At 50.0% G+C, this 24765-nt stretch overlaps 1 protein-coding gene across 8 annotated transcripts in view; it reads left to right on the top strand.

Annotated features, from left to right (window-relative positions):
* CDH4 (cadherin 4) overlaps positions 1-24765 on the top strand; it is a 578825-nt gene that overhangs the window by 477089 nt on the left and 76971 nt on the right. For all 8 annotated transcript variants that reach the window (XM_059898536.1, XM_059898535.1, XM_059898541.1 and 5 more), the window contains one exon: positions 22520-22675. In XM_059898536.1, the coding sequence (XP_059754519.1) occupies positions 22520-22675 (156 nt within the window). The remainder of the gene's footprint in view (positions 1-22519; positions 22676-24765) is intronic.

The following is a 24765-nucleotide window of genomic DNA, read 5'->3' as shown; positions in this document are numbered from 1 at the left end:
CAACACAGGTGGAGTTATGGTGGAACCAGCTGAGTTAAATCCAGGGAATGCCACAGGACGCTCACTCCCCACTACACTGTCACCTGGGACACCAGGAGGAATAAAGCAGGTCTAGAAACTTCTCCAGCTTCAGAAACATGCACTTGCTGCTGAGGTGCATCAATTTCTTTTTTCCTGGAATTTGCATTTTGTATCGTCATAGAAGCAGGATTTAGAGGCAGGAGAGGCATGTGTAAGAGTCACACCAAACCCTCACCTTACAGACAAGGAAATAAAGGGCCAGTAAGGTGAGGAGACTTGCCCAGGTCACCCAGAAGGTGTCACCAGGTGAGCACCCTGGCCGTGGCTCCCCACCCACACAGCCTCCTGCTGGATCCAGGGATGCTTTCCTGGGGCCTTTTGTCACTTGTATGAGATCCTCATCAAGGTGAGCAGAGATGCCAGGCCTCCGTCCAGTGTCCCAGGCCCGTTGGCTGAACTCACCACCCAAACACCTGGAGAATTTCTTCCCTGGACCATCTGACACTCTCCTAGTTGCAAACACGCTGGCCTCAAGGTACTAAATACAGAAAATTCTAATTCATCACAGGAAGGTTACACATCTGCAACTTGTGATATTGGACACAATGTCTAGAATCCTTCTTGAGAAGCACAAAGTCTCAAGCTGTGAAAGCACTCAGATACTCTACTCTGTTGCCCCCCAATTATGCTTGGATACACCTGGGGGATATACCTCTGCGGTGCATTCGTCTTTCTCAGCCTGGTTAGGTGACTCATGCGTTGTATCTCTTGGTCTCCCTCCTTTGGGGCAGGTGAGCCCCTCATACCGTGATGATGGTGGTGGTGCTGCCGATGATGGTGATGGTGAGGATGATGGTGGTGATGAATAAAATGGTGATGATGATTGTGAAGGCGATGATAATGATAATACAGGCGATGATGACGGTGGCCGTGGTGCTTCTGGTGGTGGTGTTGATGAGGGTGATGATGGTCATCATGGTAATGATGACGGTGAACTTGATGGTGATGGTGATGATGGTAAACTTGATGGTGATGGTGTTGATGAGGATGATGGTGATGATGGTGATGATGATGGTGATGATGGTGATGATGATGGTGATGGTGATGATGATGATGGTGGTGATGGTGATGGTGATGATGATGATGGTGATGATAACGATGACTGCAGTGATGAAGGTGGGTGGTAATGTGATGAGGAGGAGGAGGTGATGATGGCGGTGATGGTGGTGGAAGAGAAGGAAGCAGTTGCAACCACCATATCTTGAGCACTTTCTATGAGTATTCTAAATTACAAACATCTTTCTTTTAATCCTCTTGACAGTTTTGATGCAGTAGGTCCCGTCATCCCTTTATAGACGAAGAGAGTAAGACAAAGATCAAACCTGTCCACATGGGCACTAATACGTGGAATGAGGATTTGAACTCAGAACTATTTGCATCCTTAACCCGTGCTTGTCATTGTTGATATAATATCTTCACCATGAATTTGTGTGTTTTGTATGCAGCCGAATTGCTAAATCCCTTGATGTCTGCTTAAATATTTGGCAGCATCAGAATAAATACATGTAGCACATTTATGTTGCCAGTTCACGTAAAGTCTTAAGAAAACAAGACATGCTCTTCTCAGTGAAGTAAATTTACATCAAAGCAAAAGGCTCAATCAATAAATACTCTGCAGTGGAGACATGTAGTGGGGCAGCTGTCTTAGGTGGAAAAGGTGTGTTTTATTGGAAAGATTGGAAGAGACAGTGTCCTTAGGGTAGGGAAGCAGTTGCTGGAGGAAGGCAAGTCTCTAAGGACCGTTACTCTGTTTGCCACAGTTGAACACATCAGCTTGTTTTCCTTCTCATTATGATTTTCCAGCAGATGTCTGGAGCCACAGGTCCCCTGGGGAGAAATCCCATGGTCCTCTGCAGCTCTCAGATTGGGGCTCCGTTTCATGCCAGCTTTCCTCTGGACCTCAGGGTGGTCTCATCATGCATCCAAAGGCATCTCCACTGCTGCCTTGCCAAGTGCGGGTTGCTGCCGGGTAGCTGGATCCACAGATAACTGGTTTGACTTGAAGTGAGTAGTAGCTCCAGAATCTCATAGAGATGGATAAGGATACACAAAAGATGCTCTCCCTCCCCCTGCCCCCACCCCTGCACTGTGAATTAAGTGAACTGATGATGGTAGAGAGGCAGAAAGGAATTAAAACATAGAGACTCTTGGGGAGTATCATTACAGGGTCATGGGTCTTACCGAAGGAGGTGAAATTCTCATCATTTTCTTCCCTGTGCTGAGCTGTCTGCCTCTGTTAGAGAGTCTGTATGTGCATGTGTTCGTATTTCTAATACTGACCTCATTAATTTATTTGGAATTAACCAGGGTGAAAACTTCTGAGAAAAGAGGTCTTGATAAGAAATAGTAAACCAGTGCCAAACAAGAGATCCAGGTCAAGTTTAATCCAATTGTAGGGATATTTAGATGGGGGGAAAAAAGAATCCTTTAATCTGTAGGCTTTCTTCATCTACAGCCTTCTTCCCACTTATTCTAAAAAGGAACCATTAAATTGTGTAATAACATTGGGGCCATGTGCATTATAAGAACAGGCTTAACCCTTCTAAGATTACAAGATGAAGCTACATTTTCTGAGTGTTGGCAGATTAAACACGAGGGCTTCTTCAAGCAGGATGTTTAAAGGTTGGGTCCCTCCAAACCCCACGCTTCTCCTGGGACACAATGACCATTTCTTTTATCTCAGAGCCACAGTTAAAATGTTTATGTTTACAGCATGAGTCAATTTTTCTCACTTGACTTGTAGATCCTAGAGTTGGAGGATTTTTTTTTCTTTCTTCCCTCATTTATTCCTTTACCCCATGACTTTAGAAATTATCTATGTGATAACACCAAAGTAAAAATAAAAGTAAAAGTTTTTATAGATCCAGCCTCTGGCTCTCACCTCACCACAAGGCTCATAAGAATTCTATTGAGCGCTTACTATGGACAAAATCCTGTCCAAGTGCTTCACATACAAGATCTCATTCAAAATTCACCCAGACTTTGGAGGTAGGAACTATTTGTATCTCTGTTTTACCAATGGGGAAACTGAGGCAGAGAGGAAGTTAAGTTAACTTGCCCAAGATCACAAGGGAGAAAATATCAGGCCCAGGATTTGAACCCAGGCAGTCTGGACCCAGAATTGACTCTGATCCACCTTGCTCTGTGGCATCTCTGTTACATTGTCAACTGCCCACTTGATTTTCAAGCTTACCATCACCATCATCATCATCAGTATCACCATCTCCATCACCACCATCACCATCATCACCACCATCACCATCACCATCATCATCATCAGTATCACCATCTCCATCACCATCACCACCTCCTCCATCATTGCCATCATCACCATCACCGTCACCATCTCCATCACCATCATCATTACCCATCTCCATCACCATCATCACCACCATCACCATCACCATCATCATCATCAGTATCACCATCTCCATCACCATCACCACCTCCTCCATCATTGCCATCATCACCATCACCGTCACCATCTCCATCACCATCATCATTACCCATCTCCATCACCATCATCACCACCATCACCATCACCATCATCATCATCAGTATCACCATCACCATCACCATCACTGTCACCATCTCCATCACCATCATCACCACCAGTAATAAACAGGAGAATCAAGACACCATTTCTATTACTCTTCTCCTCACCATCTGGAGGAAAAGGAATTGGTCTACTTCTCCATGTTACGCACAGCTGCCAACACAGAGCTTCATTTTTTATTTATTTATTTTTTATACAGCAGATTCTTATTAGTTATCCATTTTATACATATTAGTGTATATATGTCAACCCCAACCTCCCAATTCATCCCACCACCACCACCTGCTCCCTGCCACTTTCCCCGCTTGGTGTCCATACTTTTGTTCTCTACATCTCTGTCTCTATTTCTGCCTTGCAAACCGGTTCATCTGTACCATTTTTCTAGATTCCACATATATGTGTTAATATATGATACTCGTTTTTCTCTTTCTGACTTACTTCAGTCTGTATGACAGTCTCTAGGTCCACCCACGTCTCTACAAATGACCCAATTTTGTTCCTTTTTATGGCTGAGTAATATTCCATTGTATATATGTACCACATCTTCTTTATCCATTCGTCTGTTGATGGGTATTTAGGTTGCTTCCATGACCTGGCTATTGTAAATAGTGCTGCAATGAACATTGGGGTGCATGTGTCTTTTGGAATTATGGTCTTCTCTGGGTATATGCCCAGTAGTGGGATTGCTGGGTCATGTGGTAATTCTATTTTTAGTTTTTTAAGGAACCTCCATACTGTTTTCCATAGTGGCTGTATCAATTTACATTCCCACCAACAGTGCAAGAGAGTTCCCTTTCCTCCACACCCTCTCCAGCATTTGTTGTTTGTAGATTTTCTGATGATGCCCATTCTAACTGGTGTGAGGTGATAGCTCACTGTAGTTTTGATTTGTATTTCTCTAATAATTAGTAATGTTGAGCAGCTTTTCATGTGCCTCTTGGCCATCTGTATGTCGTCTTTGGAGAAATGTCTGTTTAGGTCTCCTGCCCATTTTTTGATTGGGTTGTTTGTTTTTTTAATATTGAGCTGAATAAGCTGTTTATATATTTTAGAGATTAATTCTTTGTCCGTTGATTCGTTTGCAAATATTTTCTTCCATTCTGAGGGTTGTCTTTTTGTCTTGTTTATAGTTTCCTTTGTTGTGCAAAAGCTTTTAAGTCTCATTAGGTCCCATTGGTTTATTTTTGTTTTTATTTCCATTACTCTAGGAGGTGGGTCAAAAAAGATCTTGCTGTGATTTATGTCAAAGAGTGTTCTTCCTATGTTTTCCTCTAAGAGTTTTATAGTGTCCAGTCTTACATTTAGGTCTTTAATCCATCTGGCGTTTAAAGATGGATTAAATACACATTTTGTGTATGGTGTTAGGGAGTGTTCTAATTTCATTCTTTTTTTACATGTAGCTGTCCAGTTTTCCCAGCACCACTTATTGAGGAGGTTGCCTTTTCTCCATTGTATATCCTTGCCTCCTTTGTCATAGATTAGTTGACCATAGGTGCGTGGGTTTATCTCTGGGCTTTCTCTCCTGTCCCATTGATCTATATTTCTGTTTTTGTGCCAGTACCATATTGTCTTGATTACTGTAGCTTTGTAGTATAGTCTGAAGTCAGGCAGTCTGATTCCTCTAGCTCTGTTTTTTTCCTTCAGGATTGCTTTGGCTATTCGGGGTCTTTTGTGTCTCCATAAAAATTTTAAGATTTTTTGTTCTAGTTCTGTAAAAAATGTCGTTGGTAATTTGATAGGAATTGCATTGAAGCTGTAGATTGCTTTGGGTAGTATAGTCATTTTCACAATATTGATTCTTTCAATCCAAGAACATGTTATATCTCTCCATCTGTTTGTGTCATCTTTGATTTCTTTCATCAGTGTCTTATAGTTTTCTGAGTACAGGTCTTTTACCTCCTTAGGTAGGTTTGTTCCTAGGTATTTTATTCTTTTTGTTGCAATGGTAAATGGGATTGTTTCTTTAATTTCTCTTTCTGATCTTTCGTTGTCAGTGTATAGGAATGCAAGAGATTTCTGTGCATTAATTTTGTATCCTGCAACTTTACCAAATTCATTGATTAGCTCTAGTATTTTTCTGTTGGCATCTCTAGGATTTTCTATGTATAGTATCATGTCATCTGCAAACAGTGACAGTTTTACTTCTTCTTTTCCAATTTGTATTCCTTTTATTTCTTTTTCTCCTCTGATTGCTGTGGCTAGGACTTCCAAAACTATGTTGAATAATAGTGGTGAGAGTGGACATCCTTGTCTTGTTCCTGATCTTAGAGGAAATGTTTTCAGTTTTTCACCATTGAGAATGATGTTTGCTGTGGCTTTGCCATATATGGCCTTTATTATGTTGAGGTAGTTTCCCTCTATGCCCACTTTCTGGAGAGTTTTTTTCATAAATGGTGTTCAATTTTGTCAAAAGCTTTTTCTGCATCTATTGAGATGATCATATGGTTTTTATTCTTCAGTTTGTTAATATGGTGTATCACATTGATTGCTTTGCATATATTGCAGAATCCTTGCATCCCTGGGATAAATCCCTCTTGATCATGGTGTATGATCTTTTTAATATATTGTTGGATTCTGTTTGTTAGTATTTGGTTGAGAATTTTTGCATCTATATTCATCAGTGATATCGGTCTGTAATTTTCTTTTTTTGTAGTATCTCTGTCTGGTTTTGGTATCAGGGTGATGGTGGCCTCATAGAATGAGATTGGGAGTGTTCCTTCCTCTGCAATTTTTGGAAGAGTTTGAGAAGGATGGGTGTTAGCTCTTCTCTAAGATGTTTGATAGAATTCACCTGTGAAGCCATTTGGTCCTGGACTTTTGTTTGTTGGAAGATTTTTAATCACAGTTTCAATTTCATTACTTGTGATTGGTCTGTTCATATTTTCTATTTCTTCCTGGTTCAGTCTTGGAAGGTTATACCTTTCTAAGAATGTGTCCATTTCTTCCAGGTTGTCTATTTTATAGGCATAGAGTTGTTTGTAGTAGTCTTTTATGATGCTCTGTATTTCTGTGGTGTCTGTTGTAACATCGCCTTTTTCTTATTTTATCGATTTGAGTCCTCTCCCTCTTTTTCTTGATGAGTCTAGCTAAAGGCTTATCAATTTCATTTGTATTCTCAAAGAGCCAGCTTTTAGTTTTATTGATCTTTGTTATTGTTTTCTTTGTTTCTATTTCATTTATTTCTGCTCTGATCTTTATGATTTCTTTCCTTCTACTAGCGTTGGGTTTTGTTTGTTCTTCTTTCTCTAGTTCCTTTGGGTGTAAGGTTAGATTGTTTATTTGAGATTTTTCTTGTTTCTTGAGGTAGCATTGTATTGCTATAAACTTCCCTGTTAGAACTGCTTTTGCTGCACCCCATAGGTTTTTGTTTTCATTGTCAATTGTCTCTAGGTATTTTTTGATTTCCTCTTTGATTTCTTCAGTGATCTCTTAGTTATTTAGTAACATATTGTTTAGCCTCCATGTGTTTGTGTTTTTTACGTTTTTTCCCCTGTATGTGATTTCTAATCTCATAGTGTTGTGGTCGGAAAAGATGCTTGATATGATTTCCATTTTCTTAAATTTACCGAGGCTTGATTTGTGACCCAAAATGTGATCTATCTTGGAGAATGTTCCATGTGCACTTGAGAAGAAAGTGTAATATGCTGTTTTTGGATGGAATGTCCTATAAATATCAATTAAATCTATCTGGTCTATTGTGTCATTTAAAGCTGTGTTTCCTTATTAATTTTCTGTCTGGATGATCTGTCCATTGGTGTAAGTGAGGTGTTAAAGTCCCCCACTATTATTGTGTTACTGTCAATTTCCTCTTTCATAGCCATTAGCATTTGCCTTATGTATTGAGGTGCTCCTATGTTGGGTGCATAAATATTTATAATTGTTATATCTTCTTCTTGGATTGATCCCTTGATCATTATGTAGTGTCCTTCCTTACCTCTTGTAACATTCTTTATTTTAAAGTCTATTTTATCTGATATGAGTATTGCTACTCCAGCTTTCTTTTGATTTCCATTTACGTGGAATATCTTTTTCCATCCTCTCACTTTCAATCTGTATGTATCCCTAGGTCTGAAGTGGGTCTCTTGTAGACAGCGTATATATGGGTCTTGTTTTTGTATCCATTCAGCGAGCCTGTGTCTTTTGGTTGGAGAATTTAATCCATTCACGTTTAAGGTAATTATCAGTATGTATGTTCCTATTACCATTTTCTTAATTGTTTTGGGTTTGTTTTTGTAGGTCCTTTTCTTCTCTTGTGTTTCCCACTTAGAGAAGTTCTTTTAGCATTTGTTATAGAGCTGGTTTGGTGGTGCTAAATTCTCTTAGCTTTTCTTGTCTCTAAAGCTTTTGATTTCTCCATCAAATCTGACTGAGATCCTTGCCAGGTAGAGTAATCTTGGTTGTAGTTTCTTCCCTTCCATCACTTTAAGTATATCATGCTACTCCCTTCTGGCTTGTAGAGTTTCTGCTGAGAAATCAGCTGTTAACCTTATGGGAGTTCCCTTGTATGTTATTTGTCATTTTTCCCTTATCGCTTTTAATAATTTTTCTTTGTCTTTAATTTTTGTCAATTTGATTACTATATGTCTCGGTGTATTTCTCCTTAGGTTTATCCTGCCTGGGACTGTCTGCACTTCCTGAACTTGGGTGGCTATTTCCTTTCCCATGTTAGGGAAGTTTTCGACTATAATCTCTTCACATATTTTCTCTGGTCCTTTCTCTCTCTCTTCTCCTTCTAGAACCCCTATTATGCAAATGTTGGTGTGTTTAATGTTGTCCCAGAGGTCTCTTAGGCTGTCTTCATTTCTTTTCATTCTTTTTTCTTTATTCTGTTCTGTGGCAGTGAATTCCACCATTCTGTCTTCCAGGTCACTTATCTGTTATTCTGCCTCAGTTATTCTGCTATTGATTCCTTCTAGTGTATTGTTCATTTCAGTTACTGTATTGTTGTTGTTGTTTTTTAACTTTTTTTTTTTAAGATTTATTTATTGATTGATTGATTGCTATGTTGGGTCTTTGTTTCTGTGCTAGGGCTTTCTCTAGTTGCGGCAAGCAGGGGCCACTCTTCATCGCGGTGCACGGGCCTCTCACTATCGCGGCCTCTCTTGTTGCGGAGCACGGGCTCCAGACGCGCAGGCTCAGTAGGTGTGGCTCACGGGCCTAGTTGCTCCGCGGCATGTGGGATCTTCCTAGACCAGGGCGCGAACCCGTGTCCCCTGCATTAGCAGGCAGATTCTCAACCACTGCGCCACCAGGGAAGCCCAGTTACTGTATTGTTCATCTCTGTTTGTTTGTTCTTTAATTCTTCTAGGTGTTTGTTCTTTAATTTTTCTAGATCTTTTTTAAACATTTCTTGCATCTTCTTGATCTTTGCCTCCATTCTTTTTCCAAGGTCCTGGATCATCTTCACTGTCATTATTCTGAATTCACCGTTAATAGGGCTTAGGAGGCAGTGGGGCCATCACTTGGGGCGCCCCGATGGACAGTGCAGGCTTGGCTGGGGCTGAGGTCATCAGCGGAGCTGTCACTGCCTGGAGGCCCCAGCGGCTCCCAGGAAGGAGCCCACAGAAGGCTCTGTGGGGAGGGGCTGGGGGCGGGGTGCTGAGCAGGGAGCCCTGCCAGCCCCCCCAAGGGGGAGTTCGTGTGCTGAGATCACCCCCTCCCCAGGGAGGCTCAGAGCCTGGCATCAGCCAGATATATGCGTTTTCTGGATCTGAGCAAATGACACCCTTCCTGGATGGGTGAGTGAGAAGAAATGTAAGAGGCCATGTCTAGTTCTGAATGAGGCGTTGGCAGGAAGATGGGCTACCGGGATGCAGAGCTTGTGAGCCGGGAGAGAGGGAAGGGAAGCCACTAGAACGGTGACGTGGCCACAGTCCGGGGTGGAACCTGCTCGCCAGGGACGCTGGCCACGCCCTGCCTGCCCAGGACAGGCCCCCACGACAGAGAATGGTTGGTGCGAAGCGTTGACAGTGCCGAGGTTGAGACGTTCTGGCCTAAATGGGAGGTTTTGCAGGACCCTCAGGAGCGTTTGTGGGTTTGTGGTGCAGTCCCTCGGGGGATAAGGACACAGCTGCTCCTTTTGCCTTAAATCGAAAGATCCTGAGCCAGAATCTGGGTCCCCGTCACCATCACGTCGGGTCCTCACAGCCAGTGGCGTGGCAGGTCCACTGGGCCATGCTGTCTCCCAGTCTTTAGCAAGCCACCCCGGGGGTCTCCAGAGTGAAGGACAGGGACACCCTGCTTCCCAGCAGGGCGGCCGTTCTAGGACCTAAGGCTGTCTTCCCGTGCTGCTCACAGGCCACCTGTGTCCACAGGTTTGGGGACTTGGACATTGGTCAGGTGCTGTGCTGGAACCTTCTGAGTGACAGCCTCAGTGGGCCTCCCCCACCCCAGCTTTTTTTATTTTGGTAAAATACACACAACATAAGATGTACCCTTAGTGACATTTAGGACGTTCACAGCCATCTCGTTCCAGAACATTTTCGTCCCCCCAAAAGGAGACCCCCTACCCTTTAAGCAGTCACTCCCCATCCTCCTCCCCCAGCCCCCCGGTAACCATGACTCTTCTTTCTGTCTCTGCGCATTTGCCTGTTCCGGATGTTTGTGGAATCGTACAATATGTGGGCTTCTGTGTCTGGCTTCTCCCACTGAGCATGTGTGTGAGGTCCATGCATGCTGTGACCTGTGTCAGGCCTTCGTTCCTTTTTATGGCCTAATAATGTTCCACTGCAGCGCCGGACCACATTCCGCTACTCTTTTCAGCAGTTGACAGTTGACAGTCGTGGGCTGTTTCCACCTTTCGGCTGTTGTGAACACTCAGGCACAAGTGCTTCTTCGACCACCGTTCCGTCCTCTGGGCCCGACGCCTGACAGAATCGCTGGGTCCCACGGGGACTCTTCACTTTTGAGGAACCGCCAGCCTGGCCCCATGTGGTCTGTGGGCCTCCTGTGGAGGGGGCTGGGGAGTGGGTGCTCCCCCACCAGCATTTACTCTGGACAAGCCATCAGGGCAGGTTTGGGCTCCAGGAGCCCCACGGAAGCACCCTCAGTGCTGACAGCCCCCGGCAGGACACGCCGGCTGGATGAGGGCCGCCTTGCTCTGGCCACGAGAGTGGCCACATTCATGAGGTTTGGGGGCCGATGGCTCTGCCTCCTGGTGACACGGTGCAGCCCTCTCCCTCCACCCCTGGCCCCAGCTGGGGCGGGAGACAAGGCTCCCGGGGGCTGCCTGGCTGGAGTGCCTCGGGCTGGGCAGTTGGATGTGTTCGGCAAACAGACCAAAAGTCCATTAGAGCTCGTGGGAACCCTGAGTTCTTGACGCTGCAGCTTCTCTCCCGCTCGTGCAGAGCAGGAGGGGGACCGCTCGGCACCAGAGCCACTCCTGGCGTGTTGGCGAGAGGCAGCGGATTCGGGGCACACGGCGCAGGGAAATGGGTACAAAGATGCCAAAGGCATGGGCATGGCTCAGAATATGAATCGGGGGCTTGGGGCTGTGAGGGAGACCTCGGGGAAGCCCTGAGACAAATGACATCCCCACTCCCGAGCAACCAGCTATTGACCATCCCCTCCGTAAGAATGTATGTGGACATGGGTGTCTTTGCTCTCCAGTTGAGACCGCGGGGCTGCAGGAAGGGCGGTGCCACGGGAGGATTCAGCAGCGGGCTCCTCTGGGCCCAGAACTGCTTGTGTCACTCTCTCTGGCCACCATCCCACCTGGCGAGGCCCCTCAGGCTCCTTGCTGTTGGTCCTGCCATCACAGCTGCAGGGAACTGATGGTAAGAAGGTGTGGCACCAGGAAATGCAGGCCCCTCTCAGCTCTGCCTCATCCAGGAAGCCTTCTCAGTTTTCCCAAAACCAGGCACTAGTGCTTCCCTGATGCTTTGTGGCCATTCCTCCCTGGGCCCCAGATAGCCTGGGGTGTCGAGTGGTGACCAAGCAGAGGGATGTTCTGGATTTGCACCCTGGCTCCACCTCCCTGACCCTCAGTCTCTTCATCTAAAGTGGGTTAGCACCACCTCTCTGAGGGCTGTTGCAGAAGTCGGTGAGACAAGGCTCAGCACAGGGCCTGATGCAGAGCAGTCACCCCTGGGTGCCCCTGAGAAAGAAAAGAAGAGCAACTGAGAACAAACATGGGGCCTGACGAAGACTCGATGCGTCACCTGGGGACAGGCACCTGTTCTCTGCTCCACGGAGCAGGGTCTCGGCAGCGGTCCTCATCCATCCACTCCACACCTCTCCGTGGTTCCGGGCACACACAGAGGGTTGGGCAGCCAGTGGAGGGGGAAATGGGCCATAAATAAGTCAGCACACACCCCAGGTTGAATCGAGTTTAAAGATGATTTGAAAAGAGGCGACTGAAGAGAGTAACTCACAGGCAGGGCAGTCAGGGGAGATTGCTTGAGGAGGTGGCACTTGAGCTGATCTGAGGCTGCAAAGGGCAGGGAGGGGGACGATCCCTTGGGAGGAGGGTCGGGCCTCACACTTCCTGGAGGAGCTGGCGCTCTCAGCTCTTATGGGACCCTTCCGTGGATGGAGTTTGCTTAAAGTCCATCTTCCCTGGTCCCCAAAAGGGGCCTCACACGTGTGGTCCCCGCAGCATCACTGAATAAGCCTGTCTGCCCCCCTGCCAGCTACTCCTTTCCTGTGGCTCCAGAGCCCCCGAACCCGGGCGGGCGGGGGGTTGCTGTACGAGCCCTCCCACAACCGAGGATAATAGAACGTGAGATTTGGTTAGGATGAATCTCGCAGCGACGGTGGAGACCCAGCCTCAATCTGGAATCTGGGGGCTGAATTCCGACTGAGAAGCAGCCATTTTGTTGAAAGGTCGACAGCTCTTGGCGGGCAGTAAAAACTTGGGTGAAGAGTCCTGTTGAGCTCTGTTCTCAATGCCTCTGCTCAAATCCTGGGTCTGCGGAGACTGACAACAACAGCCCTGCAAGGTTGGCATACGAATCCCATTTACAATGAGGACCATAAAACAAGGGGCTAAGGGTCTTGGCCAAGGTGGAGACCTACAGAGGAGAGGGCGCCTCTCCTGGGTCCCTGGGCGGAGACACGATGACCTTCCTAGAAGGTGCAGGATGACCAGAGTAAGGAGGAGACTTTCCCTCCAAGAGGAGTCACTCCCATTGGCCCTGCTTGGATCACATGCCCTCCCTGAGCCAATCACAGGGCCAGGGGAAGCTGCACTCCCATTGGCCCAGCTTGGGTCACATGCCTCTCCCTGAGCCAATCCCAGGGCCAGGGGAGGGACTCCTGTAGCCCGTGGAAGGGCCTTCCCCACGGGTCCCTACAGAGCAGCAGTGGGCAGCGGTTTCCAAAGACAGCAGGGGTGGGTCTCTGCAGACACGCCGGGACGGTGGCTGCCCCAGTGCCCCGCCTCAGCCTGCATGCAGCCTCATCCCGCACTCGCTGTCCCTCAAATAGCCCTCATTCCCACCCACCCCCCGACACTGTTCCTCGCCTTCCGCGTCTGGGGGCTGGTCTCCGTCCTCCTGCTCAGACCGGCCCCCTCGAGCTCCGCCTGGGCCTCCCCCAGGCCCAGCCATGGTCTGGCTGCTGCAGCCTCCGTCTCCAAGGACTGGATCCTGTCTGGGGTCATCCCTTGTCAGAGACTGTGTGTGCAGGGCCTTCCAGAGGCGGGCGGGGACACGCATTACGTATTAAGGAAGCAGCGTTCCTGTCGAGACGCTTGACTCTTCGTTTGGGGGACCAGAAATGACAACAGGCAGAGCGTGGGCAGCAGATCTGAGGGTGAACTGCAGCCCACAAGAGCCATCCGCCCCGCGGATCCCTGCCTCCATCGGGCCGAGGTAGTAAGTGTCCCCCGTAGACTCTGCTCCCTGACGGACAGGTATATTCCCAGCCTGGGGCCTTGGAAGGAAATCTGTCCCCACTCTGGCTTCTGTGCGGCAACAGCCCTTGTTAGCTGTCAAGTTCAAGCAGCTGCAGGGAAGCCGCAGATCTGCCCAGACTTCTGCTCTGAGTCCTCACTTTTCCAGGAGGCTGTCCAGGTACCGGGTGTCGGCTAAACACCACTCAAGGCCGGGTGCTGAGTTAAATTAAACTTTGCTGCAAACCAAGTGACCGTCTCTCTCAAGCATCTCCTGGACAGTGCAGTGGGGAAGACAGAAGGAGAGCAGTCAACAAAAGCATAAACAGGAAAAAGCTGCAGTGGAAGGGCTGGGGAGACGATGAGGCAGGCGCTGGTGCCACCTAGCTCCCTGGGAGCCGCCGCTCTAAACCTCAGCAGAGGATGGACCCTCCTCACCCTGGGCTGGCCCACGGAGGCCACCTCTTCACCCGGAGGCCCCAGAGCTCCCCCGGGAGGTGGGGCTGAAGCCAGACCCCAACCCAGCCCGCATCTCTCCTCTCCTGCCTCTGCTGCTGCAGGCTCTGCCCAGGCGACCACTCACACAAGAGTCCCATCTCCGGCTCTGCTTGCAGGGAACGCCACCGCACACTGGGATGGAGAAGTCGGGTGGGCCTCCGTGGGGAGGCGGCAGGGGCCTGGGCACCACGGAGACGCTGCCCTCTGGTTAGAGCTTCCCTGCCCCGCGCAGTGTTAAGGGACCCTCCGACTACATCTGGGTCAGGCAGAGGTTTGACTGAATGCAACGGGGGAACCCACTGCAGCTACCCCTCCTCATGCAGACGGACTGGAAGGGAAGGCTGGCCAGCAGGTGGCCCCAGGGCCCCGGGTCTCGGCAGGGAGATGGCCCTGCAGCGGGGGGGCTCCAGCCATATTTCCCACCCCCCACTCTGTTGACTCAACATCCACAGTTGAGAGGAGAAGCTGATTGGCCAGCTCGGCTCATAGGCCTGCCTGTTGCCCAGGACAGGGCAGGGCGTCTTGACCGACCGCTCCCCAGGACCACTCACAGTGGGGAACGATGACCCCCCAGAAGGAAATCGGGCCTCTGCTGCCTGAATGAGAGCCGGGAGTGGACTCTGCCCTGTTCCCACTGTCAGCAATAATGTCTTCTGTCATCCCATACCCCGAATTAAGTAGCTACCTGTCTTTGTTAATTTGGTACAACCTGAAGGGCACTTTTGAGAAGCATCTAATTCACCCTTCCCCACCAGGCAAATTTTGTAAGAACATATTCATGGTTTTCATTAATATTCATACCACTTTGAGGGTTTTTTTCATGATTTATAAAACTCAAAGTAACTGTGAATGGTGATGTGTAGTAGTGTCAATGTTACACAGCAAATGCCTTTTCCTATCACATTCTGGGTTTTTCTGCTCATTACAAGAACCTAGTTGGAAATCATTGAAAGCTGAATTTCATTGTGCGTGGAAAGTATTTCGTAAAATGCAAGAAATACAAACATCGTCAAGCCTCTTAGAGTAATGTTCAAGAATCAAGGAAGAGTTGGGGAGGGAAGTATGGATCCTGACTCACCCTCAGCCCCAGGTTTGCTTCTTTCACTTGAGAGAACAGTTTTATTCTGGCCAGATCTTGCTGCTTGCCCAGCGCCATGGCAAAGGGCTTTTAAATTAAACTTTGCTGCGTCACGTAGGATTCGGTTACAATTTCATGATCACTTTCAAAAGCAATTAAAGTGACGTTCTAGTCCTGGGCCTTAGAGCCACGGTGACTTTTTAAAGCACAGAACTTCAGCAATCCCTGTGTATTTGTAAAACCAGCTGGAATGAGAGCGACGCCCGGGGTCTGAGATTCCCGTCAGGGGTCGAGTGAGCCTGGGGTGACACAGAGACCTCCTGGGCGCAGTCTCCCATCCGCACAAGTGGGCACAGCTTCCTCAGCCTCCCTTTCTGCTCTTCGAAGCTTCCTAGGAAGGCAGCGTGACCAAGACAAGACCTGGGAACTCTGCCCTTGATCCTGGACTACTTGTGAAACCCTCATCCACGCTTAGCCTCTCTGCGCCTCAGTCTCCCTATCTGCAGAAGGGGCTGGACCGGATCGTCAGTGGGGCCGACATTCTGGGACTCTTCTTTCATTGTCCCTTGAGGGTTGCAGGGGTGTGGGGTGGAGATTCCTGGAACCCTCCTCTTCACAGGGGAGCTCGGTGCCAGCTTCAGGCTTTCGAGGCATAATAAGGACACGTAAGGAGGGAAACCCTAATTTGGGCAAAGAAGCCCGAGATAAACACAGTGAAAATCAGGCTGAGGATGGGCCGTCCTGCTGTGGGTCCCATCAGCCCTCCCCTCCCGGGGGCCGGCCCCTCCCCAAGCCTCCTTCCTCTCCTGCCGGAGGCCTGGGGGCCAGGTGACACCACACCCCTCGGGTTCCCGCTGAGTCTCTAGAGCAGAACCCTTCTGACTCCCTCCCCCAGCCCCCGAGGGCCCCCAGAAGCCTCTACAGGCACCCGGGGGGGGGTCCCCCCTCCTCCTTCTTTTGCTCCGGGTTTTCACCTGGGGAGGGGTGACCACCTCTCTTCTGTCCCCCCTCCCTAGTTCCCGGCTGTTTCTTTGCCCCCAGACAGTAGCCACAGGGCTGGGTGGACCGTCTCCCTCCCACCTGGGATCTTCGACCACCTGCCGCCCCCTCGGGGCCCCCCTCCCCTCCGCCTCCTCCCTCGGGGCTCAGAGAAGATAGTTCTCCTGTGGGAAGAGGGAGATTGAGCACCTACTCTGTTCACCGTGTCAGGCCTGCACCTGCCATCCGTGGGGACAGACAGCATATTTGTGTTCCTAGGGCCCAGAGGAGGGTGTGGGGCAGCGTTAGTGCTCAACAGTGGCGGTGGGGGGAGGGGGGTACAGGCGAGCCGTCCCTGCAGAGCAGACGGGATGACAGACACAAAACCTGAGAAAACCCTGATTCTCTGTCAGCATGAAAATCTAGAAGCCCCAGCGTCGCGGGCCAACGTGAGGGCTGTGAGGACCAGCGGAGGCCGCGGGGAAGCCGCAAATACATTTAAGGTGAAAGAGTGCTCTTAACTCTGGCTCTGGTGAGAGTCGGATTGTAAAGGAAAATTGGCCGCAGACTCCTGGCCGGCCGCAGTCACAGCCAAGTGTAGATTTGCCTGCCTGCGTCCTGGCCAGCCCGGGGTGGATGGGGGCAAAGCGTCTGCTGCCACGACTCAGAGCTTCTCCCTCTGCTGCAGGCAGCTCAAAACTCCCAAGACGTAAAATGAGAGTCTGCAACCTGTTTTCCTGGGACGATCTCTGGGTTTAATATCATACAAGGAGAAAGCGCTACAATACTTCACCGAAGAATTACATCCTCGTGGAAGAACTTGATCCGAAGGGTTTTGAGAGCATCTTTTAAAACATGGGGACAGGGTCACGGAGGCCTTATTAGTGGCGTGGCAAAGCCATTAAGATGCAGAATAGCCATCGCCTTCCAAGAGACTTAGGAGGGGAGATCCAGTCGTGTGCACACGTGTGTATGCTTATAGGTATGTGTGCAGGTGTGTGTATGCGTGTGTGTTTGGGTGTGTTTACATGTCTGTTGTATGTGCGTATGCGTGTTTCTGTGTATGTGTATGTACATGCACGTCCAGGAATCATGTACCGTGGTGGACAAGACCAAACACTCAATTTTAACTGGACATTCTTGAAAATTCTCTTTGCCCCCCAAGTCCTTCCATCAGCATCTCTCACAGACCCTGTTCTTCCCCCATTTTATAATTATCACTTTATACTGCACTGAGAGGCTGTCACTGTTTTAGATCTAATTCCTCTGGTCCATGAACCGCGTGAGGGCAGGGCTGTGTCTGTCCAGCGTGATGGGGCCTGGCACACAGCACAGGCCACGTGGGCCAAGTGAAGACATTGTTGAAACGCCAGGGACCCAGCCTGCACTGACCGTGTCCCCTGGGCTGACTGGGTCTCTGCCTGTCCTGAGGCAGGTTTTTCTCTGCAGGTCCAGTGGGATTCTCCTCCCCTTCAATTCTTTGGGAATAAACCTCCAAGGTGTTTGCAATTCAAAACCACACATGGTGACTTTTCTCCAAGTTTCAAGTTTATTCGAAATTAGGCAAATACCTTCTCCTTGGGGGAGATTCTGCCAGAATCCTGCATTTCATCCAGCCTTTCCGAAGGACGGATCCAGCCCTCCGAGCGAGGTCCCTGGGCGAACACAATGGCCAGGCACCATACGTTATTTTAATGTCGACATCACTTTAAACTAACCTTTTACCATCTGTTCTGTACTTTAGTAACAAATGCAAAAGAGCATAATTCTCAGTGGCGTCATAAAAGTGAGATGGGTGATGGAAATGCCCGCCTCCACTCTTTATTCACGGTCCTTCCGGACGCTGCCGTGATGTTTTTCTCATTTTCCAGACACAAATCAAGGGGAAACTGCTCTCCCCTGATCTGGTGAATTCATCTGCACAGTATTTCTTCTTAATACGGTAAACTGTGGGAGAATTCAGGGCATCCTGTGTGTATTTCAGAAGGCGCCGCCAAACGGCACCTGGAGAATTAAGGGAACGCGGCTCGACGGTCAGGATGTAATGAGATTTCTTTGCAAAAAATAAAATCTTGAAATGTGTGGTGGGTTCTTTTCGTCCGTTTCATCATTAACTTCCCTGTGAAGGACGGGCAGCCTGGCCCGGAGAGGGCGGGGTGGGGAAGCACACTGGGTGGGCCGGATGTGTCCCCCGCACCCCCAATCTCTGCAGGGCCATAGGGGCTCCCACGCCCCCCTCAATCCAGGCAGAAGGCGGGCGGTGCCCCGGCCCAGGGGGGCGTGGGGGGCGTCCAGCCCGGCCGTTCTCAGTGGTCTTGCTCAGGGGGGGGCAAGGAACAGGAGAACCGGACGTGACGGTAGGAGAGGGAGGAGGGCGGAGCTGGGGAAGCCGGAGCGAAGGCGCCCGTCACGGACAGTGCGTGCGTGTGCCTGTGTGTGCGTGCGCGTGCGTGTGTGCGTGTGCATGCGCGTGGCTCCTCTGGGAGGCCCCCGTCGGCCCCCAAGCAGCCCAGGTCGCGCTGACCTTCGTGATGCCTGTGGGATGAAAGCGTCGCCTCCTTCGGACCGTCGGTTCCTGATATTTGCTCTTCCCCGTCCTGTCGCGAAGGAGGTAAGAGGCCGCTGTCCCCGTCGGGGCGGCTGGGGTCCCTGCCCCCACGCTCGTGCCCTGGGGGGGTCGACTCTGGTGTGTTAACAGTAAATGCAGGTTTAGGAAAGGTGTCCTCTATTGGACCGCATTTTCTCGGAAGCGGCGTTTTCTGGGGGATGGCTTGTCCTTATGGTCCAGGTTCAGCTGGAAAGGATGTTCATTATCAAATCTCTGTGGAGCCTCCATGGAGACCATCCTGTGATGATTATTGTGCTACAGAAATAAGTTGCCCGAGAAAAAGCCACCCTTAGTTTCTGAGATAAATCCCACTTAGGCGTGTAGGGGGAGGAAAAGTAAATTTCTCTCTCCCCTTCTGAGTTCATGGCTGAGACCCCCGTAATAAAAGATTAACAAGAGAACAAGAAGCAGAAGTTTATTAACATGAGTGCGTCATGTATACGTGGGGGACCCGGGGAAAAAGGAGTAGCTCCCCAAGATGGCTGAGAATTCAGGTTTAAGAGGAAAAGGGGAGGGGAATGTAGGCCTCTCAGGGGAGAGGAAGTGACCTGTAGGAAAGATGATGGACCCTTGGAGGAGGGATGGGAGGTGTGGTCGTGTGACAGGTCTGCCTGGGTGTGCTGGTCTCTTCTAGCCCCCCCTCCCAAGACTAGAGGCAATAATCTGCCTCAGGTGCTAACCCCACCCTGCGGGGAGGGGATCTGTGACACCTGAGCCTCTTTGAGTCTCTGTCTCCAGGCGGATGAGGGAGCTCAGAGAAAACCTGGTTCTCAAGGGCCTGCAGCTGAAAACAGTCACTACACCCAGCGGCACATTTGGGGGTGGCGTCTCGCTAACCTTCCTCCCCGCCTTTGATGCTCCCCCAAGCAGTTTCGCGGCCTAGCAGCCGGGCTGGCGGGTTGCTCCGTCTCCCTGAACCCATCTCTCAATTCAGTTAGCAGTAGTCTCATTTCAGGAGGCAGGGTTGCAGGATGGCTCTACAGGATGCAAACCGTCAGGTGTATAATATGAGGCATTTCCACGGAAGGAAAAGAAAAACAAAGTTAATGGTTGGAACAGGCTCTAAACCCGTTTCTGAGTCCTGGGGGCAGCCAGTCGAGAAGATTTCTGGATGGTGATCTCACAGCATCTTCTGCAGTCTGGTTGCCTCTGATGAGGTCATTGCATGTTCCAGGGAACTTTCTGAACGTCGGCATGGCAACAGGCAGGCAGGCTGTCGGTACGTGAGCTGTTTCGGGGGCTTCTCTGAAGTTCATACCCAGTCATCCAGCCTTAGTTTGCAGGGCTTTGGGGAAAGGGCAGTTTTGTTCTTAGTGATTCCAAGTCAGAAAGGCAGGAGAAGGGGCTTCCCTGGTGGTCCAGTGGTTAAGACTCGGCGCTTTCACTGCCAAGGGCGTGGGTTCGATCCCTGGTCAGGGAACCAAGATCTTGCATAATGTGAGGCGTGACCAAAAAAAAAAAAGGGGGGCGGGGGCGGGCAGGAGAACATTAGAAACGTTGGTTTGGAGAAGCGCGGCCAGATATTTGAGGAAACTAGAAGAATGCGGATCCAGTCCAGTTACAGGTAGAAAATAAAGCCTCAAAGACAACAAACAGGACTAGAATCTCAAGGCACAGCTTTCTACCAAAACCTAATTTTTCTCTCTACAATCACCCACATTTCTACCAAAGGTAATCATGGTAAGACCGATTTGTTTGCAAAATAAATCTGGTCTCATTTTACGTGGCCTGTTTACAAAAGTGTAGCAGAAACAGTGAGGACCATGCAGGCTCTTTGGAGGTTTGCTCTGCTGGAGCTTCTAACAAGGACACACTCTCAGGTCACACCTGAGCCTTCCCGTTTGGATGTGATGATGGCGGCTCTAGTGCAGGTTGAACCCCACCTGCTGGTATTTCTGTTCTGACCGTAACATCTCCGTCTGTGTGTGGGACTGGTTTGCAGTTACCTTACTTTGTGCTCTCAGGAGGAGAATGGTATCCAAGGAGGATTTGTAAAACCAGGGGGATTGCTTTTTCTCTTGTGTCCTCTGCTCTGGAAAACTTTCAAACACCTCCTAGGTAAGCTCACCTGACCCTGGAGCCCTTTGCGGAGGAATTTCCTAAAGAAATAGTGGTCTCTTCACGTTTGCTCTTCTTTCTAGCTGATTTTGAAATTTTATATTTTCTCAAAAAATAAACAGTTTCGTCAAGATTTTCAACTTGGCTAACATAAAATATAAAGAATAAAATGTTTTTTTAAGTCTTATTTTTTTCTCTTAAATTTGCCAAAGGTACATCTATTTTCTTGTGGATTTTTCTCCGAAGTACAGCTCTTGAATCTATTTATCAATTCTTCCAGTTTTTCTGTTTTCAGATTTAGAAATTTCTGTGTTCGTCTTAATCAGTTACTTGAGTGTTTGCCGCATCCTGCTTTGTCATTCCTTTCCTTCTGGAGCTAAATGCTCAGTTCATTCACTGTAATTCTACTTTAATGATGAAAACATTTGAAGTTAAGGGTTTGCTTTGATTCAATCTCTGGCCAAATTCCTTGGGTTTCACTGTGTAATCGTCTCCTTGTCATTACTATTTTTAAATCACCTCTAAATGTAGTTTTGATTCCTTAACCTGTGGTTACTTCAGAATGTTTTCTAAAATGTCTCTTTAAAATTATCATTAAATTTTAATTGCAATAAAATGTCCTGGTCAGTTTTTCTTTGTGCAGTTTTTTGAGGTTTTCGTTGTGGTCCATTTTATTATAAAATGTTGCCATGGTCCCCTGGGCTTTGATTTTTAAAAGTTGTATTTTCTAAAGGTGTATTCAGAGTTTTATGCTAATCTTAATTTGACCCCATCAGTTATACCTTTCACATCCTTGTGGCTTATTTACAATTTCCCACTTTCGGACAAGTCTTTCACGGTGTCTATGATTATTAACTGCCCCTTATGTGACAAGAGTCTTTGCTTCATCTGAATGAAAGACGTACGTCTTATATTTAATTCTGCTGGTGTCCTTTCTGTTTCCCAAAGACATATGTTTGTCTAATGATCTGGTCAGAAGTGACATGTTGTTTCTGTGTAGCCCCACCCCACCCCACATAAAACACAGAATCGTGCATTTTTCTCTGTTCTTTACGTTTCTTCCCCCAACTCTCAGGCTTTGCTAACTTACTTTGGATTTGGGACCCAGATAAGCATTATTAAATTGTTTTCTCAACAATATACAGTTTCTGTTATTAAAAAAAACACAAACTTTTTGTGCTTGTACTCAGCTCCATAAAACCACGTTGACAACAATTTTCAGAGTTAAGTTTCTGTGTCTAAATACTGGTCATGGGCCATTTCTGTCGCAGCCTCCGTTCTTGAGATCCTTGCTGTGACCCACCTCTCAGGGCCTCTGTCAAAGGAGCAAGAACATAGGACATTTTCTGCATCTTTGCGCATCCAGAAATGTCTGTTCCCTCCTACACGGGTGACAGCTCGGGGGCACAAGTGTATTGGGCCCCGACCTTTTTCCCTCAGACCTCCGTGGAGTGTGTCGTTCCGTTGCCCTCGTCTTTGGCGAGGTCTGATGTGCTGGGTGTTTGCACTGGGTCCTCAGCCACTTCAAACCATCATTTGCAGGCTCTCCCGTCGGTGTCATTGGCTCTGCCATGCTCGCTGCATACCCCTTCCTCTTGGAATATTGTGTCCTGTCCTCCCCTGTCACCTGGTGGGCCACCGGACGTGCAGTGGTGGCCCTCAGTAAACCCCTGGCCTCTGCCTGCCCTTCCGGTCCCCAGAGTGGACGAAGCATTGGCTGTGGCCCCAGAGGCACCTGGGAGAGGCCACGCGTGTGGCCGGCAGGTGGGGTGAACGTGGCCCTGCTCACACTGCAGCCTGACCCTCCCCTCCGTCTGCTCCTCCTTCCAGATCCGGTCGGACAAAGACAGCGACATCCCCATCCGGTACAGCATCACGGGCGTGGGCGCCGACCAGCCCCCGGTGGAGGTCTTCAGCATCGACTCCATGTCTGGCCGGATGTACGTCACACGGCCCATGGACCGGGAGGAGCGAGCCTCCTACCACGTGAGTGTCCATGGCCTCAGGTCCCTAAGCGGGGGGAGGGCAAACCCAAGTCTGTATCAGAAAAGCCCAGGCGCGTGCGGGGCACCACCCCAGAGTGTCTCTTTCATGGGGCTGGGTGGGCCGAGAATTTGCACTTGTAACACGTTCCCGGGTGATGCTGGGAGGGTCTGGGACACACTGGGGGAGCGACTGGTGGAACTGGATCCACCTGGAAGACGTGAATCCACGTGACCTGCCAGGAGCTCTGATGGTCGGGGGGGCGGTCGAGAGGCTGCTGTGCCATCCCCGGCCTCTCTGATTGCCGGACATGCATCCTGCAGCCCTTCTGTTCCTGCCTCTCTGAGGGCAGAAAGGCAGCTCTGAAGCCAGCACTGCTGTTGCCATCTCAGAGCTGTGTGTGGAGAGGGAAAAAGGAGGAGAAAGTGGAGACTTCGGGGTTCAGCTGAAAGGGACTGTCCACCCCTTTCCTCCTTGGCCTCACAGCCTGGTGGCCCTGGAGCAAGGCGGAAGCCTCAGCTCTCACGCCCTCCGCCCTGGTGCCAGGCCCCTCTCCGGGCTCTGCATCCTTGTTTGCAGGATGAGGGTCTGCACCTGCGGGGGTCACACGGGCTGGAGCCCTGCCCCCAGCAGGTGAGACCTGGGCACTGAATCTCTCCGGCCTCAGTGCTCTCTCCTGCGAAGGGGGCGGACGGCCAGGCTGCATCAGCGTGTCGTTCCGAGGACTCACGGGTGACCACACGTGACGCATTTAGGACGGCGCCCAGCCCCTGGTTAGGCTGCCTTTGCGGTTATCGTCAAGACGTCGGAACTCCCAGTTCCTGGATTGTAATTTACAAACAAAGATCTTCACGTGAGAGGATGGACTTCACAGCCGTCTGCCCGTGTCGTCCTGCCGACCGGCTCTAACCTCTCTCGGCTTCAGCCCGAGGGGCTAAGTGTGGCCAGACTCTGCTGCTCCTCGTGTTTGCTGGCTATTTGTTTCGGGTTAATTGTCCACCTCCTGGACCAGAAGGAAGGCTCCGTGCGGGCAGGGAGCCATCAGGCCTGTCCACACCACATCCCCTGGCCCGAGACCAGAGCCCAGCCCTTGGGGGGCGCTCACAACCCATTCGCAGAAGGGAGGGAGTGGGTGGGAGGAGGTTGATTCTGTCATTGGCAACGGTGGCCTCCCCTGAGGGACCCCTGATGTCCCGTCAGAAGCAGGTGCACCTGGGGGAGCCCACCCTGGGGGGCGGGCAGTCCCCTCTGAGCCACAAGGGTTTCCTCTCTCAGCCGATTACTTCCCTATGTTCAGGACGGCTACAGAATTTCCGGGTCCAACACAAAATGAAACAAGGACCCCTCCGAGCTTACTAAGGATTTTAAGACAGTGACGGCAGAGCATTAAACCACACGCAGGCCCTTCTGAACACAGGGCCCATGTGACTGTGCGGGTCACACAAGGCCGTGAGGCTCGTGGCCCCCTTTGAGGTGGGATCGACAGGAAGGCCGAAGCTTGAGGACCCCACCTGTGGTTGTCTGGGCCTCCGGGCCCCCATCTGTGCCTCGGTGCAAACGACCCAGAGCTACACCCAGTGTTACCATCCATTTCTGAGGACCCCCAGCCCTGGGCACCCCGAGAGCTGCTTGATGCCGAGGACACCACACGCCTCCCTGAGCCCCCTTCGGCACACCCCCAGACCCGCTGCTGGGAAGGCAGGAGCCAGGTCTGGGGAAAGGAGACCCGACTGACAGTGGTCTGGGGTCTCCGGAGTTCCCAGCCCACCGTTAGCCGCCACGTGCACAGACCCAGCGAGACAATCCAGCCAACACGTGTTCAGCCAGCCGCGCGGCAGGAAACACGTGACTGTTGGCACCCCACGGGGGCTGTGTGCTGCCACCACAGTGCTCATGGCACAGCTCAAGGTCAAGGTCAGCTCCCCTCGCCTGCCAACGAGTCCGTGCTGACTGAGAGACCAAGGGGGAGAGCTGGAGGCAGACAGACAGACAGGCCCCCAGTTCCTTGTGGCTGTTGGCCAGGGCCTGCTCCCACCTCCTGACGGCACCACAAGTCTCCGACTCTCTCGCCTGCCGCTGGCCAGGGAAAGTGC

The sequence above is a fragment of the Balaenoptera ricei genome, chromosome 15 (genome assembly GCF_028023285.1).
Source record: "Balaenoptera ricei isolate mBalRic1 chromosome 15, mBalRic1.hap2, whole genome shotgun sequence".
In the NCBI taxonomy this organism is placed as follows: Eukaryota; Metazoa; Chordata; class Mammalia; order Artiodactyla; family Balaenopteridae; genus Balaenoptera; species Balaenoptera ricei.
Note: the sequence above shows the minus strand (reverse complement) of the source record. Positions and strands in the feature narration are given on the sequence as shown.